At 40.2% G+C, this 12,310-nt stretch overlaps 3 protein-coding genes across 3 annotated transcripts in view; 1 reads left to right on the top strand and 2 right to left on the bottom strand.

The window, feature by feature from the left end:
* The window catches only part of megf6b (multiple EGF-like-domains 6b), a 47,872-nt gene extending 43,832 nt beyond the window's left edge, over nucleotides 1–4,040 (bottom strand). The window contains exons 1-3 of the mRNA XM_088422771.1: nucleotides 3,677–4,040; nucleotides 2,355–2,489; nucleotides 1,174–1,283 (exon numbers count right to left, since the gene is read on the bottom strand). Of these exons, the coding sequence (XP_088278897.1) occupies nucleotides 1,174–1,283; nucleotides 2,355–2,489; nucleotides 3,677–3,771 (340 nt within the window). The 5' untranslated portion in view covers nucleotides 3,772–4,040. The remainder of the gene's footprint in view (nucleotides 1–1,173; nucleotides 1,284–2,354; nucleotides 2,490–3,676) is intronic.
* A 2,425-nt stretch (nucleotides 4,041–6,465) lies between these two features.
* On the top strand, nucleotides 6,466–9,837 carry akr7a3 (aldo-keto reductase family 7, member A3 (aflatoxin aldehyde reductase)). Its single transcript, XM_088422895.1, has 7 exons — nucleotides 6,466–6,790; nucleotides 7,308–7,495; nucleotides 7,575–7,679; nucleotides 8,261–8,357; nucleotides 8,524–8,623; nucleotides 8,863–8,992; nucleotides 9,073–9,837. The coding sequence occupies exons 1-7, from the start codon at nucleotides 6,499–6,501 to the stop codon at nucleotides 9,232–9,234; spliced, it is 1,074 nt and encodes a 357-aa protein (XP_088279021.1). The 5' UTR covers nucleotides 6,466–6,498; the 3' UTR covers nucleotides 9,235–9,837.
* mrto4 (MRT4 homolog, ribosome maturation factor) lies at nucleotides 8,495–11,991 on the bottom strand. Its single transcript, XM_088422896.1, has 9 exons — nucleotides 11,974–11,991; nucleotides 11,739–11,847; nucleotides 11,501–11,559; nucleotides 11,329–11,432; nucleotides 11,112–11,193; nucleotides 10,947–11,014; nucleotides 10,669–10,820; nucleotides 10,496–10,572; nucleotides 8,495–10,012 (listed from the first exon to the last, which is right to left on the bottom strand). Exons 2-9 carry the CDS (start codon nucleotides 11,764–11,766, stop codon nucleotides 9,854–9,856), a joined length of 729 nt encoding a protein of 242 aa, XP_088279022.1. The 5' UTR covers nucleotides 11,767–11,847; nucleotides 11,974–11,991; the 3' UTR covers nucleotides 8,495–9,853.
* Nucleotides 11,992–12,310: the final 319 nt, after the last annotated feature.

Below are 12,310 nucleotides of genomic sequence, written 5' to 3'. Positions count from 1 at the left end.
TGCAATGACGATAGAAAATTGCTCAATGTGCGGCTTTTTTCCTAGCGTCTATATGGTCATTTAAACAAAGATTGTAAGATCGCTACAGTATCATTTAAGTATGCAGTTATTTACTAATTTTACTCACATTTCACCTCAACATTTATGTCTGTCTGGCTGTTAACAGCAGCTTGCATGGTTTTATGACATAACGCTGCTTTATGCTAACACACACATGCATACGCATAAACTGCTCACTTTACCTGGCCAGCGAGCAGCTAATTTAGCAATGAGCTTCGGCTGGTTACCAAAGCTAGTCAAACACATTGCGGTTTCTCTCCCAAGTCAGTATTGACAGTTTTTGACAAGGCAAATAATCATTTTTGCGAAAGGAGGAAGATTAATAAAGAGAGGAAATGATGAATGAGTACACTTCAAAGAGCAGAGCATATTCAACCTTGAACAGCAAACTAGCATGCATGGAGAGAAAATGGGATGCATAAAACAAGGCTACACGCACTTCGAAACAATAAATAAATGTTACATGGCATTTTTGACGTCAGCCAGGAAGAGTAGCCTTGAAGACGTAGATTAATTTGGAGGACAACTAATTCACGATGTAGTATATTGAATGCGAACAATGTGATTTGTTTTCTTCCAACTCAGTCCTGAGGTTCGATTTTGCGCAATAAGTGTTCTCAAAATGTATGTCCCATCCATCCATCCGTTATCTTAACAGTTTATCTTCAAGAGTAGAGGGTATGCTGGAGCCTATCCCAGCTGTCTTCAGGTAGGAGGAAGAGTATAGCCTGAACTGGTTGCTAGCCAATAACAGGGCACATAAAGTCACGTTACACAGAGGCGTGTAGTCTGCTGAGCGATCGTTTAACTGAATCTATTAAGTTTACAGCTGGCTGGGGGTGGGGATGAGGGAAGGGGGGGGGGGGGGGGGTGCTCAGTTAAGACCCAGGTCCAAAACGCACCACTGCATTCGATAAGGGTCTGTTTAATGTCACGTCAAAATAAAGATAGAAAATGTAAGCAGTGAGTCTCTAACTAAAGATGAGTGAAACTATATCATGCTACTGTAAATATTAAAAATAAGATGCAATGGCCTACAGTATATCGTGATTGGAGGTTGTTTTTTTTTCCATATCTCTCAGCACAATTACATATCGACGGAAAACTACTTACGATAAAGGCAACCGGCTTCTCCGTTGAGTTGAGACCATCCGGAGCAGCACTTGTAGACAGTGTGATAATCTTGTCGATACACTTGTCTGTACGCGGTGTAGTACGCTGTTCTGTCAACGCGAAGAATACACACAGGCGCTCGTTAGTCTCGTGCCAGTGAAGAATGGTACCGGTATGTGCAGTTAATAACTTTCAACAGTTTTGCAAAATCCAGTTTTGCCAGAGATGCCTCGATTCTCCTTTGGAGAATAATGCCAGGGCCCCGGTATTTTTGGGACCCCTCTCATTAGGTCTGTGACAAGGTGTTTTGTTTACTGCGAGTAATTGTAGCCCTCGCAGCCATCAAAGCAAGGAGTGTGAAACTGTGACGTGGGCTGACTCTGGGCGGGACATTACTATAAGGACTTTCTGTGGAATGCTGACTGTGAAGACTTTTGTGTGTTTAATAGCTGGTTGCGTTGAGTGGGGACAGTGTGTGCCGGGGGGCTACACCTTGTATTTAAGTGTAAGACAGCTGTCATTAGAGGGCAAGAAAAGGGATTTAGAAAAAGCAAAGATGAAGGGAGTATGATGGCATTGTGCTCTTGGTGAAGGATTGAAAGCCAAACATGACTGGCGGACAAAATTCAAAGGTGTCTGATTTTTCTGATATTTGAACGAAAAATGTTTCTGGGTAAACTGTCTGAGAAGGTTAAAAACCAGAAGTGGGCTACCTTTGTCCTCATTGACTTCATTTCATTTTTACAACAGGGCCAGGTTATTTTTAGAAAATACATGAATAAATAAATATTATTTTTCTTTTCACACTAAAATCATTTAAAAATGTCTTGTTTGATTTATTATTCTATTAATCATCAATAATTAGTTAAATATTTAGTGAAATAAACAAAGAATAGTAAAAATAATGGATAATAAACATTGATTCAGCAAACCAAAAAAAATGATGTAGTTAAAAACATGTATTCTAATGTTTAAAATCATTACTATATTATTTGCCCAAGAGGCACGGTGGCAGACTGGTTAGCACGTCTACCTCACAGTTCAGTGGTCCTGGGTTCAATTCCGGCTTGCCCAGCCTTCTTATATGGGGTTTACATGTTCTCCCCGTGCTCATGTGGGTCTCCTCAATATATATATATATATATATATATATATATATATATATATACATATGTCCTCACCTTCTCTCATATCCTAAACACCACGACTGTCCCGCACAGCCCTGCTTCCACACTTTGACCATACGTGTGAAAGCTTGCACGGACGGCTGCTTCTGGGCCACCAGCATCATCTCCTGCTCCATGCAAACGTTGGGCCTGCGAAGAACATGGGGAAAAAAAATTGCTGAAAATATTCTGTAAAGTTGTAACAGATTTAAAGGTCAACCTGAGGAACGCAGCAGCAATGGTGGATTCCTAAGGCCTACTACCTTTCTGTATTTTCATATTTTTTTCATATTGGTGGTACACGTAGGGGATTATTTGTTGAGGTGGTACTTAAAAGCTTATCCAGTCACAGGACGCATTTTGAGACAGACAACTGTCACTGAGTCAGACTTCAACTAACGCCGCCTGCACCAAAGTCAGGCACACTGTTGCTGACCCCTTAAACTTTCGATTGGAACATTTTTTTCCTGCACATGCACAACAAGTAAAACAGGTGTCAAATCTTTTTAAAATAGCGGCAAAGGAGGACTTATTTGCTGATTAAGGACTCCAAAAGCAAAGGTGCAGCCAATAGAGCTAAGACCATATGCCGTTCAGCCATTATTGTGCGAGGGGTCATCATATATTTATTTTATTATGCTTTTTTTTTTAATTATTATATTTATTTAATTTTTTCTCCATCACAACAGAAAAGGATGGCAATTGCTCATCTAAAGGCTTGGTTAACCCCTACAGGCTTGCGCTGACTTGTAACCTCAGAAAACCTTATTCTAGTCTTGGAGTACCACTTAAGCACTATTTTTTCTTTTCTTTATTTTATTTATTTATTTTGCAAGGCCACATAGTGTCTCAGAGATACTCTTCTTCTTCTTCTTCTTTGATTTCAAATTAGAAACACAAGATCATTCTTCAAGTACAGTACTGTCCAGTCATAAAGACTTTGCAAATATGATAAAATGTCATTTCTTGGTGGGGGGGGGGGGGGGGGTGTTTGGAAGTCTAAATAAAAAGGGTGGAAAACGTTTTTGTTTTGAATGAAAACATGCACAAATATGACTTTAATTAGCTTTACGAGTAGACGACACATCAGCAATATCATCACTGCCAGCTGCGCACTAAAACAGCATGCAAGAGCAAGCATCCATCATCGTCATCACTGCCAAATCTCTGCTACTTTCTACTTAAGTCAAATAGACAAGGTGAAAGAGGAGGCACTGTGCGACAATCGTGGCACTTTTTTTGTGGATTAGCAGAAACCCACCACTGCACTCTGGCAGCAACCTGTTGCATATCGTGCACACAGTCACGCATCAAGTAGAAGTGCACTTGTTACTTACATATGCGGATGAAGGCTGTTGGAGTTGTCATACGGGTAGAGCAGGACTTCGTCGATAAATAATACGAAAAAGAGTAATAAAAATACACTGTCCATGATCCTCCTCCTGTTTTTGGTTTTAAACACGTGATTCACTCGCACGTGCGCTCATGAGTGTCAAATCCTCAAGCTGTAAAAGTTAGATTTAAAAAAAAAAGTGAAAAGGCACGGAAGGTGATGTTCTGCGTGAAAATGGACCAGATATTCCAAAATTGACACCATCAGTGCACGCGTGCCTCTGCCTGTGTCCGTGCGTGACACCCTGCCAAAAACCATCCAGAAAACAGAAGCTCGTCCACACTTGCTCACTGCAGATGTTTCACTAGGGAAAAAAAAAAAGATCTGGAGGAGGATCACTGCATTCACTTGGTTATGTGTGGGCTCGCGTGCGTTGGTAGGCGTGCTGTTCAAAGCTTCACACACACACACACGCACAGATGAAATATACTTTGCACAGCAGTGCGGAAAATGTACGGCAAGCATTTCAACAGTTTTGTTTTTTTAGTTTATGAACCGAGTTAACGGATTTTACAGGTTAAGCAGGGTTTACTTTGTGTTTACGCTTACGCAATTTAAAAAAAAAAAAGTCCCAACTGGTGGGGACTAGGTACCAAGTTTGAGTCTTGATAGGTCCACAGAAATATTGCATATAAATAAATAATAATATAAAATATGTGACATTATTACCATAATGCCACACAAGTAAGCGTAAATCACTATTTAAGAAGCGTCAACATGTATTGCTGTGATGTGGTTTCTCAAAATCAGGCTCACTGTACAGTATGTCTGAAAATAAAAATTGAGAAATTGATATTTCCAATTCTATAACTAATTCCCTTTAAAATGTGTATGATACATGGTGGTAGCTCAAGAATCGACAAAGTTACGGGACTTTGCTTGCTGCCAAGTTGAAATGCCTCATTTTGAGAAAAACACATTTAAAGTTTTGGCACATTCATCTGTCACTAGTGCAGATTGTATACTAATCCATTATTGTACACACTTTTTCATACAATTACAATTCAATGCTTTTGGCTGCTAGGAAATGAGAATCGAGACCTTAAGGAGGTTGTTTTGCGCAAATCCTAAAATGGACATCACTGTTTATTTTTATCAATAGCTCAAAACTTGAAATGAGCCTGCTATTGTGAAAAAGCATCACGTTTACACATTTTTTTTACAAAAAAACAAAATAAAACACATAAAATAGGATCAAAAATCACCCAATTTTGTAAAAATACTACTATAACACTCCACAAAGTGTGAAGGTTGCTAATAAACTTTTAAGACTTTCACAAAAGCAGAAATCATGCACATTATCAATAATCGCACACACAAATAATCAACAAACAAAAATCAGAAAAGATCGAGGATCTTTTCAACACACTTGAATGAATGTTTTCAGTTGCAGTGGTTTCTGCAGGTCCGTAAAGTCCTTTAATGACTAGTGTCCCGGGTGGGGGGCAAACAGCTGACCGTGTGGTCAAAGGGTCGACGGCCGCCGCTGTTCTCGTCAACAAAGCTTTCATTGCTCACATGTGTGCTTGTGACCCCAAAAGAGTGGCGGGTCACTGCATGCTGAAAGGCCTTCTGAGGAGCCCGCGGCCTCCACTACATGAAGTTCAGATTAGGGCAACACAGCTAATGACCGCTATTTATACAACCTGAAAGGTGCATTCATGTAGGCATGGAATTGCCAGAATCGTATGAAGGTTTGGAGGGGGGTTCGTCTGGGCCATTACCAAACATCGATTGTGTATTTCTTTTCAAATTGACTTTATATACAGCTTGGCAGATAGTACACAGCGACTCTGTATTTGGTGTGACATCATGACTTCTTCGTGAGTTTTAAACTTCTTCTGTCATGTATGTCAATACGTGGGTGGCACCCAGTATCCAAATTGAGACACGAGAGCTTATTCTGTTTAGTTTTCTTTGCGCTTCATTGTACTCCTTGAAAAAAAGTTGTACAACCACATGTTGTGATGGGGACATGTTCCTTCCTCTGGATATTGGGGTTTCCTTGTATTTCTTTGTTTATTGCGGCACAGTGCAAGATTTTTCCATCGATGAATCGTACCTGACCCCCCCCCCCCCTCCCTCCAAAAAAAAGTGTTGTTGAAGTATAATACTCCTCTAACACAACACAGTGAAGACAGGTGAACAGCTTCAAATCACTACAACATAAACATTTCTCTTCGTCAAACGTGGAATAGAAACAGATAGCTCTTTGTTCCTGTACCGAAAGACAATATACTTAAGGAAACACTGCCCCCTAACGGAGGGGGAACTAATCTTCACTTGTAACTTAGATGTAGCGTTCAGTATCTTTGTCATGTAGTTTTATTTGTTCGAAGCACAAGGATAAACGCCTACAGAAAATGGATGGATGGATGGATGTACTCATTGAAAAGTAGTTGAATAACGCGTATATTGATTGATTGCTCCACAGATTCACAATATTCTATTATAAATTCTAATTGTTCAAAATAACATTTATTTTCTCGTTCATCCTTTCAGCCTTCATACGCTGTTCGTGCAAAAATTACAAAGCAAATGTCGAGTAAAACGCAGGCAAACCCTTGCGCAATCAAAATATAGTTGGTTCTCTGAAGAGTGATTTGGGGAGCTAACCAGTTTCAGCGGAGTTATCCCCTTCCGCAATCAAGATATTTGGCTCCCTCTACAGGCCAATTTTGGGACATGACCAGGACCAATGGAGGCGGAGTTTTCACGTCGGCGTTTCGTTCCGGCTGCACAACGTGAACTTTGAACTTTAGCACAATGCAGTGCGTAATAACAGCGCGACACCTCTCGCCACGCAATTCATATTTTATCGCGAGTGCACTGTGTGGCAAGATTTCCATTAAGTTTGTACCTCGGCGAAACATGTCGGCGATGCGACCGGTTACCTTGCTGGGCACCATGGCCTTCGGAGGACGGGCGGACGCCGAGCAGAGTTTGGAGATGGCGAAGGTCTTCTTGGAGCGTGGACACACACATCTAGACACTGCCTTCATGTACACGGACGGAAAAGCGGAGACCATCATGGGGGGGATGAACCTCCCCAAAAAAGGTTAACGACTTTTACTGGGTTCTACTAAACAATCTTCATCGGTCTTCATCTTTTGGTGATTTCTTCTTCATGTGCTGAAATTAGAAGTCGCAAAAGTAACTAAAATATGCATATCCAGTTGGCCATATGTTTTAAAGTTCATACAGGACCACCTGTCAAAAGTTTGGAAACATCTTCAATTTCAAATACTTCAAAACTACAATGCATTACTTCTTATTACTGTCATTTTAAAGTAATACTTCATCTTGATACACATTTACCAGTATTGTTCATATTCAACCTGCCGTCTGCTGCAGCTTCAGGTCTCAACGCATCACACACATCATAAAGCTGACCACTAATTGTTTCTGGGGTTTTTTTCGATTTTACAATGTTTTTGCATTTTTTTGTCTTTGGTTGTGTTTGCCTCATTCCTGTATTTTCCAGTTCATTAATGTGAATGACTTATATACTACTGTATTGTAAATTTTAAAACACAGACTTAATAGACTAAATAAAGGATTTTCTCTGAATCCAGTGAGCATTGCCACCAAGGCAAACCCATGGGACGGCAAGACGCTGAAACCGGACAGTGTGCGCTCACAACTTGAAACCTCTCTGAAGCGTCTGCGGACTGACAGTGTGGACCTCTTCTACCTACATGCCCCCGATCACCTGAATCCAATTGTGGACACCCTGCGAGCTTGCGACGAACTCCATAAAGAGGCAAGGGAGCAACTTGTAGAATCAATACAAGAGATCCGTTTGCGCCAACATTTTGTTTCGTTCAAAATGTTTCCCTCAGGGTAAATTTAAGGAGTTTGGACTGTCCAATTATGCATCATGGGAAGTGGCTGAAATCGTATGCCTGTGCAGACAGAATCACTGGATCGTGCCCACAGTGTATCAGGTAATCAAATGTTTTCTAATAAAAAAAAAAAACAAAACACTATGAATCACGGATGCGATGCAAAAAAGTAGATAACATTGTCTGAAAGTTGTATTTCTGGCATTTTTCGTTTGTTAATGTTAAGGGTACAATTTTAGGTAAACATTTACAATTTTTATAGATAGTCATTTTATTTATAGTCACTGTGGGGAGAGAGTGGAGGGGAGTGAAATGTTTTCTGTTTCTTTAGTGGGGGTTGCAAATTATGTTTGAGAAGCACTGGGCTCATCTATCCAGTGATGCCAAGCCATTTAAACAACTTATTTACTGTGCAGTGGACCAGCGCTATTGGCACTGCGATGGATTACAAACATCCAAAATGTTTGTAAGAGACGGCCATTGAAATGCATTGGGAGGAAAAATAACAAATGAAAGAAATTCTCTCAAAAATGCTGGTAAACATTCACATTTTTTAATGGGTTCTATTTTTGAACGGTGCCGGTGTATTTGCGTTTTTTTCTTTCTTCTAAATGTCCCTATGCTGTGCTAAACTTATTTCAATAATAAATGTGTTCAAATAACCAAAGCGCTGCGTTTCACAGGGGATGTACAACGCTACAACACGGCAAGTGGAGACTGAGTTGCTGCCGTGCTTGAGGTACTTTGGGATGAAGTTTTACGCGTACAACCCTCTTGCAGGTACGCCAGTCATTCGAAAGGAGTCTGACTACTGTTTCCCATTTGTGGTCCAATCAATGTTTATTTAACATTATAGCCTTGTTCTCTCGTTTTTTTAATTGCAGAAATGGCTTGGAAATAGATACTGGAGCTTGTAGTATTTGGATTTTGTTTTATTTTTTACTAGGTGGACTTTTGACCGGAAAGTATCACTATGAAGACAAAGACACATCTCAGCCCGCGGGAAGATTCTTTGGGAACAACTGGGCCGCAGCGTACAGAGACAGGTGAATATTTAGCACTTTTGGCTTTGCCATGTCCCGAACATTAATACATTTTGGGGAGAAATCAGATATTAATCACCCGTTTCATTGATTTGATGAACTGACTAAACTCTTTTTTTGAAATGTACTTCTAGTAGTAGTCAAAAACAAACAACACCTAAATAATTACAGTATTTTCAGTGCACTAAGGAAGACAAATTTGGTTTGAATTCCAAATAAATTCTGTTCCATTTTGTGTGTAGGTACTGGAAGCAGAGTCACTTCCAAGCCATAGAGTTGGTTCAAAAGGCATTGGAGTTAGCATACGGCCCCACGCCGCCCTCCCTGTTGTCTGCCGCCATGCGCTGGATGTACCACCACTCCCAGCTCAAGGTGCCACAGACACACTTTGACCAATACAGTCAAGTATTTGGGAGGATTGTGTTGCTATAACACGTCTTGCTTGTTTGAAGGGCGACTTTGGCGACGGCGTCATCATCGGCATGTCCACAGTGGAGCAGCTCCGACAGAATCTAGCCGCCGCGGAGGAAGGTCCGCTGGATGAGAGGGTGGTGAAAGCCTTCGGGGACGCTTGGAACCTGGTGGCTCACGAGTGTCCCAACTATTTCCGATAGACGGCGCAGTACGAAAAGCAAGGGATGTTGGGCTTTCGGCTGATATTGTTGGACGGACGTCCAATTCAGTACACGCTTTACAAGTGACTTCAGGCAGAATTGTTCTCAGAGGGATGTGGCCACTGACAACGTCTATAATTCCTTCAAAAATTTGGCGAGGGTTCAATTAAGTTCACTTGTAGAGAAGTCTCACGACAGAGCCCAACATCCTTAATATTAAAGTGTTTTGTTTTTTTTGAGATTGCCTTTCACGCATTTCTCAAATGGAGTCTAATTTGAATAATTTAATTATTTTGCACACATGTTTCCCTTACCCCCCCATTGTTCAATCTAATATTGTAAGATGAAACAGTTTAGTTTTCTAAATGGATGACGCACTTTGTATTTCACCAGATTTTCAGTATCAAAAGGACAGTTGGCACATGTACATTATTACAAAACCATTTTGCCAAACAAGTACTGAGTTACTAGTACTAGTACTAGTTTTGAGTAATGATTAGTCCAAAGCTAAAAAGTCAAGTTGGAAGATGTGAGCACAGTTTTTGGGGAATTGGGGAGGGATGATGTTCCTGATGTAATGGTTAAAAATAAAAAGATCATGAAAAAAAATGTGGTCTTCTTACACTCCATCCTCTTCGTCCTCCTCCTCTTCACTGTTGGCATCATTGCTCTGCATGGGCTCGTCCTCACCCTCCAAAATCTCAAAGGCGCCCGTTTCAGAGCTCCACATGCATTTGATTGTCACTCGGAACTCTGCCATCTCGATACCCAACAATTTCTGTAGACAAAAACCCGCCTTTTTTTGTCATATCGAAAAAAACATGAAAATTCTGTCATTGAACTCACAAGAGTGCAACTATTTGAAAACAATACTTTGAATATTTGTTTTTATTGCCCATAAGGGCTTCAATGGATAATTGGAAATGATCCCAATTTGCCATTTTTTTAGATTTTTTTTTTTTTTTTTGCCACAACTGCAAAACTGCATACATCTGCAAGAAAGGTTTGTGTAGAGGGTGACGGCACAAACACCGTCTAGCATTACATTTATTAGAATATTTAATAAATCCATTGATTAATAGAAATACTTCAACTGAAATGCTCGTATCTTGACAAAAGTTGGGTCGTGTTGGTAGATGCCCCACTGTATTACTATTTGATTTATTTACTGCAAATAAATACATGTTAAAATATTAACTTAATTGACAAGAAGTACGTTATTTTTGTGTCTAATATAATCAATATTCCTTCATCAACTTACCAGAATACGAGCCTGTTCAGGCGTGAGGACATCACCGACTTTGCAGACTGTGTAGTCTTTTAGTAGCGTCACAACACCTTTAAAAGCGCAAAGTAAATTAATACATTATTTAAATATTAAACAATAGCCTAAAATCAATCAGTTTTTGTGTTGTTTGTACCATGCTGTCATACCTTTCTTGAGTGCAGTGGGGAGGCCAAGTTGCCTGAGCTGAGGCTCCATGGAATGAGGGAACTGCTCCAAAGGACCTTCGTCCAGAATCACATCCATCTGAGCCCGATTACCTGACCGTGCATAATCCATCTCTCTGTAATGATTGAAATACCTGCAAGGAGAAAAAAAAAACACACACACACACACACACACAAATTACATAAAATTAAGCAGACCTTGCTCAGTACTACTTATTAACTTTGCAATTCTTTACTAATAGAGCGCTTACTGTACTCACTCTTGCACTTCCTCCTTGGTTTTATTCGTGAAAAGCACTCCAACTTCACCTCGAAGATGCTTGCTGACCTGAAAGGATAACATGAGGGAGCAACCGTGATCAGAATCTGTCAATCAACAATTGAAATGTTGATAGAGGACTATTATTCCGGCAGATGATTCCTACCTGACATAAATTGTCCCTATATTCATCTGTTTCTCCTTTCCCGATTGCAACTATCATGACTTTGTTTTTTCCAAAAAAGAATCTGTAGAAGTCGTCCATACAACACATAAAAATGATTAGGAATACCAGTGCCTCACAGATGAATATTAGTTTAATTAATGACAAAAAGCTTACGTTTTATTTGAAAGTTTTGAAAATACACTCAAGATATTGTTACCTGCTGTGTTTCCAGGCTGTCCTGATGTCTTTCAGTTTATTATTCCTCATGTTTGCCACAGAGAAGATGAACAAATATTTGTAGGTGTCGACACATTTCCGTAACTGGGGAAAAGGGGAGTTAACTTTGCTCACATACAGTACAGTGTACAGTACATTGTGCAAACATTTACCTCCTCTATTAGTTTCTGTTTGGACTCGAGTCCTTTCTTGACTGTCTTCGTTAAAGAAACTGTGGGAAAAACATGTGAATGAATGTCATTGAGCAAACGAGAAGGGAACAATTGTTTACATATAGCATGCTACATTCCGTTGTTTTCACATGGCGGCGTCAACAGTTACGCTCACATACAAATACGGCACAGCAGGTTTAGACGTTTACTGACAAAAGTGTTGATTTATTTTTCTTACTTTTCTTATCCCTCTTCGACTTGGGCATGGTTGCTATCCTCGACGCGCACGTGAAGTGAAAGGACCCCGAATGTTTCACTCAAGTAAGGTGTCCCTACGAGGTGCCTGACTGAAAACACACAAAGGAAGCGTTTTAACTTAAATGTAGCGTTCAGCATCTTTGTGTTGTGTGTTTTTGGTTTGTTCTAAGAACACTCCAACTGCCTTATAAATTCAACGTCGCTATGTAGCTTACTTAGCGTCTCCGAAAGGCATCTTGTGGATTCGCATGGACGTGTAAAAGCGACAGACAGGGGTGATGCGATCATCTTGCCTGATCGAAAAAAAAATCAATTACAGCATTCACTAACTAATTTGAGCACCAGGCGGCGCTCGACTACACACTAGCGGGAGGATGCGCGTAGTACAGTACAGTGTCGTTGAATTAACCAAAGGGGTTTACAAAAAAGTCGGATGTTTGAAGAAAAATACATAAAACGTCCAGCTCAAAAGTTTAATATTATGCGCTTCTTCAGCCATTCCAACAAAACGACAAAATACTGCTCAATATCAAAACTTTAATATAAAAAAAA

The sequence above is a fragment of the Hippichthys cyanospilos genome, chromosome 9 (assembly GCF_059441005.1).
Source record: "Hippichthys cyanospilos isolate Australia breed blue-spotted pipefish chromosome 9, RoL_Hcya_1.0, whole genome shotgun sequence".
Lineage (NCBI taxonomy): Eukaryota > Metazoa > Chordata > Actinopteri > Syngnathiformes > Syngnathidae > Hippichthys > Hippichthys cyanospilos.
The sequence above is the reverse complement of the archived record's forward strand: the minus strand, read 5'-3'. Positions and strand labels throughout refer to the sequence as shown.

Coding starts and splice junctions, on each gene's coding strand:
- mrto4 (XM_088422896.1), bottom strand. CDS start 11,766: ATGCCCAAGTCGAAGAGGGATAAGAAAA. Junction 11,560..11,738: donor GTCGAAGAGGGATAAGAAAA/GTAAGAAAAATA, acceptor TTTTTCCCACAG/TTTCTTTAACGAAGACAGTC. Junction 10,821..10,946: donor ACCAAGGAGGAAGTGCAAGA/GTGAGTACAGTA, acceptor TTCTCCTTGCAG/GTATTTCAATCATTACAGAG.
- akr7a3 (XM_088422895.1), top strand. CDS start 6,499: ATGCAGTGCGTAATAACAGCGCGACACCTCTCGCCACGCAATTCATAT. Junction 7,496..7,574: donor GCGACGAACTCCATAAAGAG/GCAAGGGAGCAA, acceptor TGTTTCCCTCAG/GGTAAATTTAAGGAGTTTGG. Junction 8,624..8,862: donor GCCGCAGCGTACAGAGACAG/GTGAATATTTAG, acceptor TTTTGTGTGTAG/GTACTGGAAGCAGAGTCACT.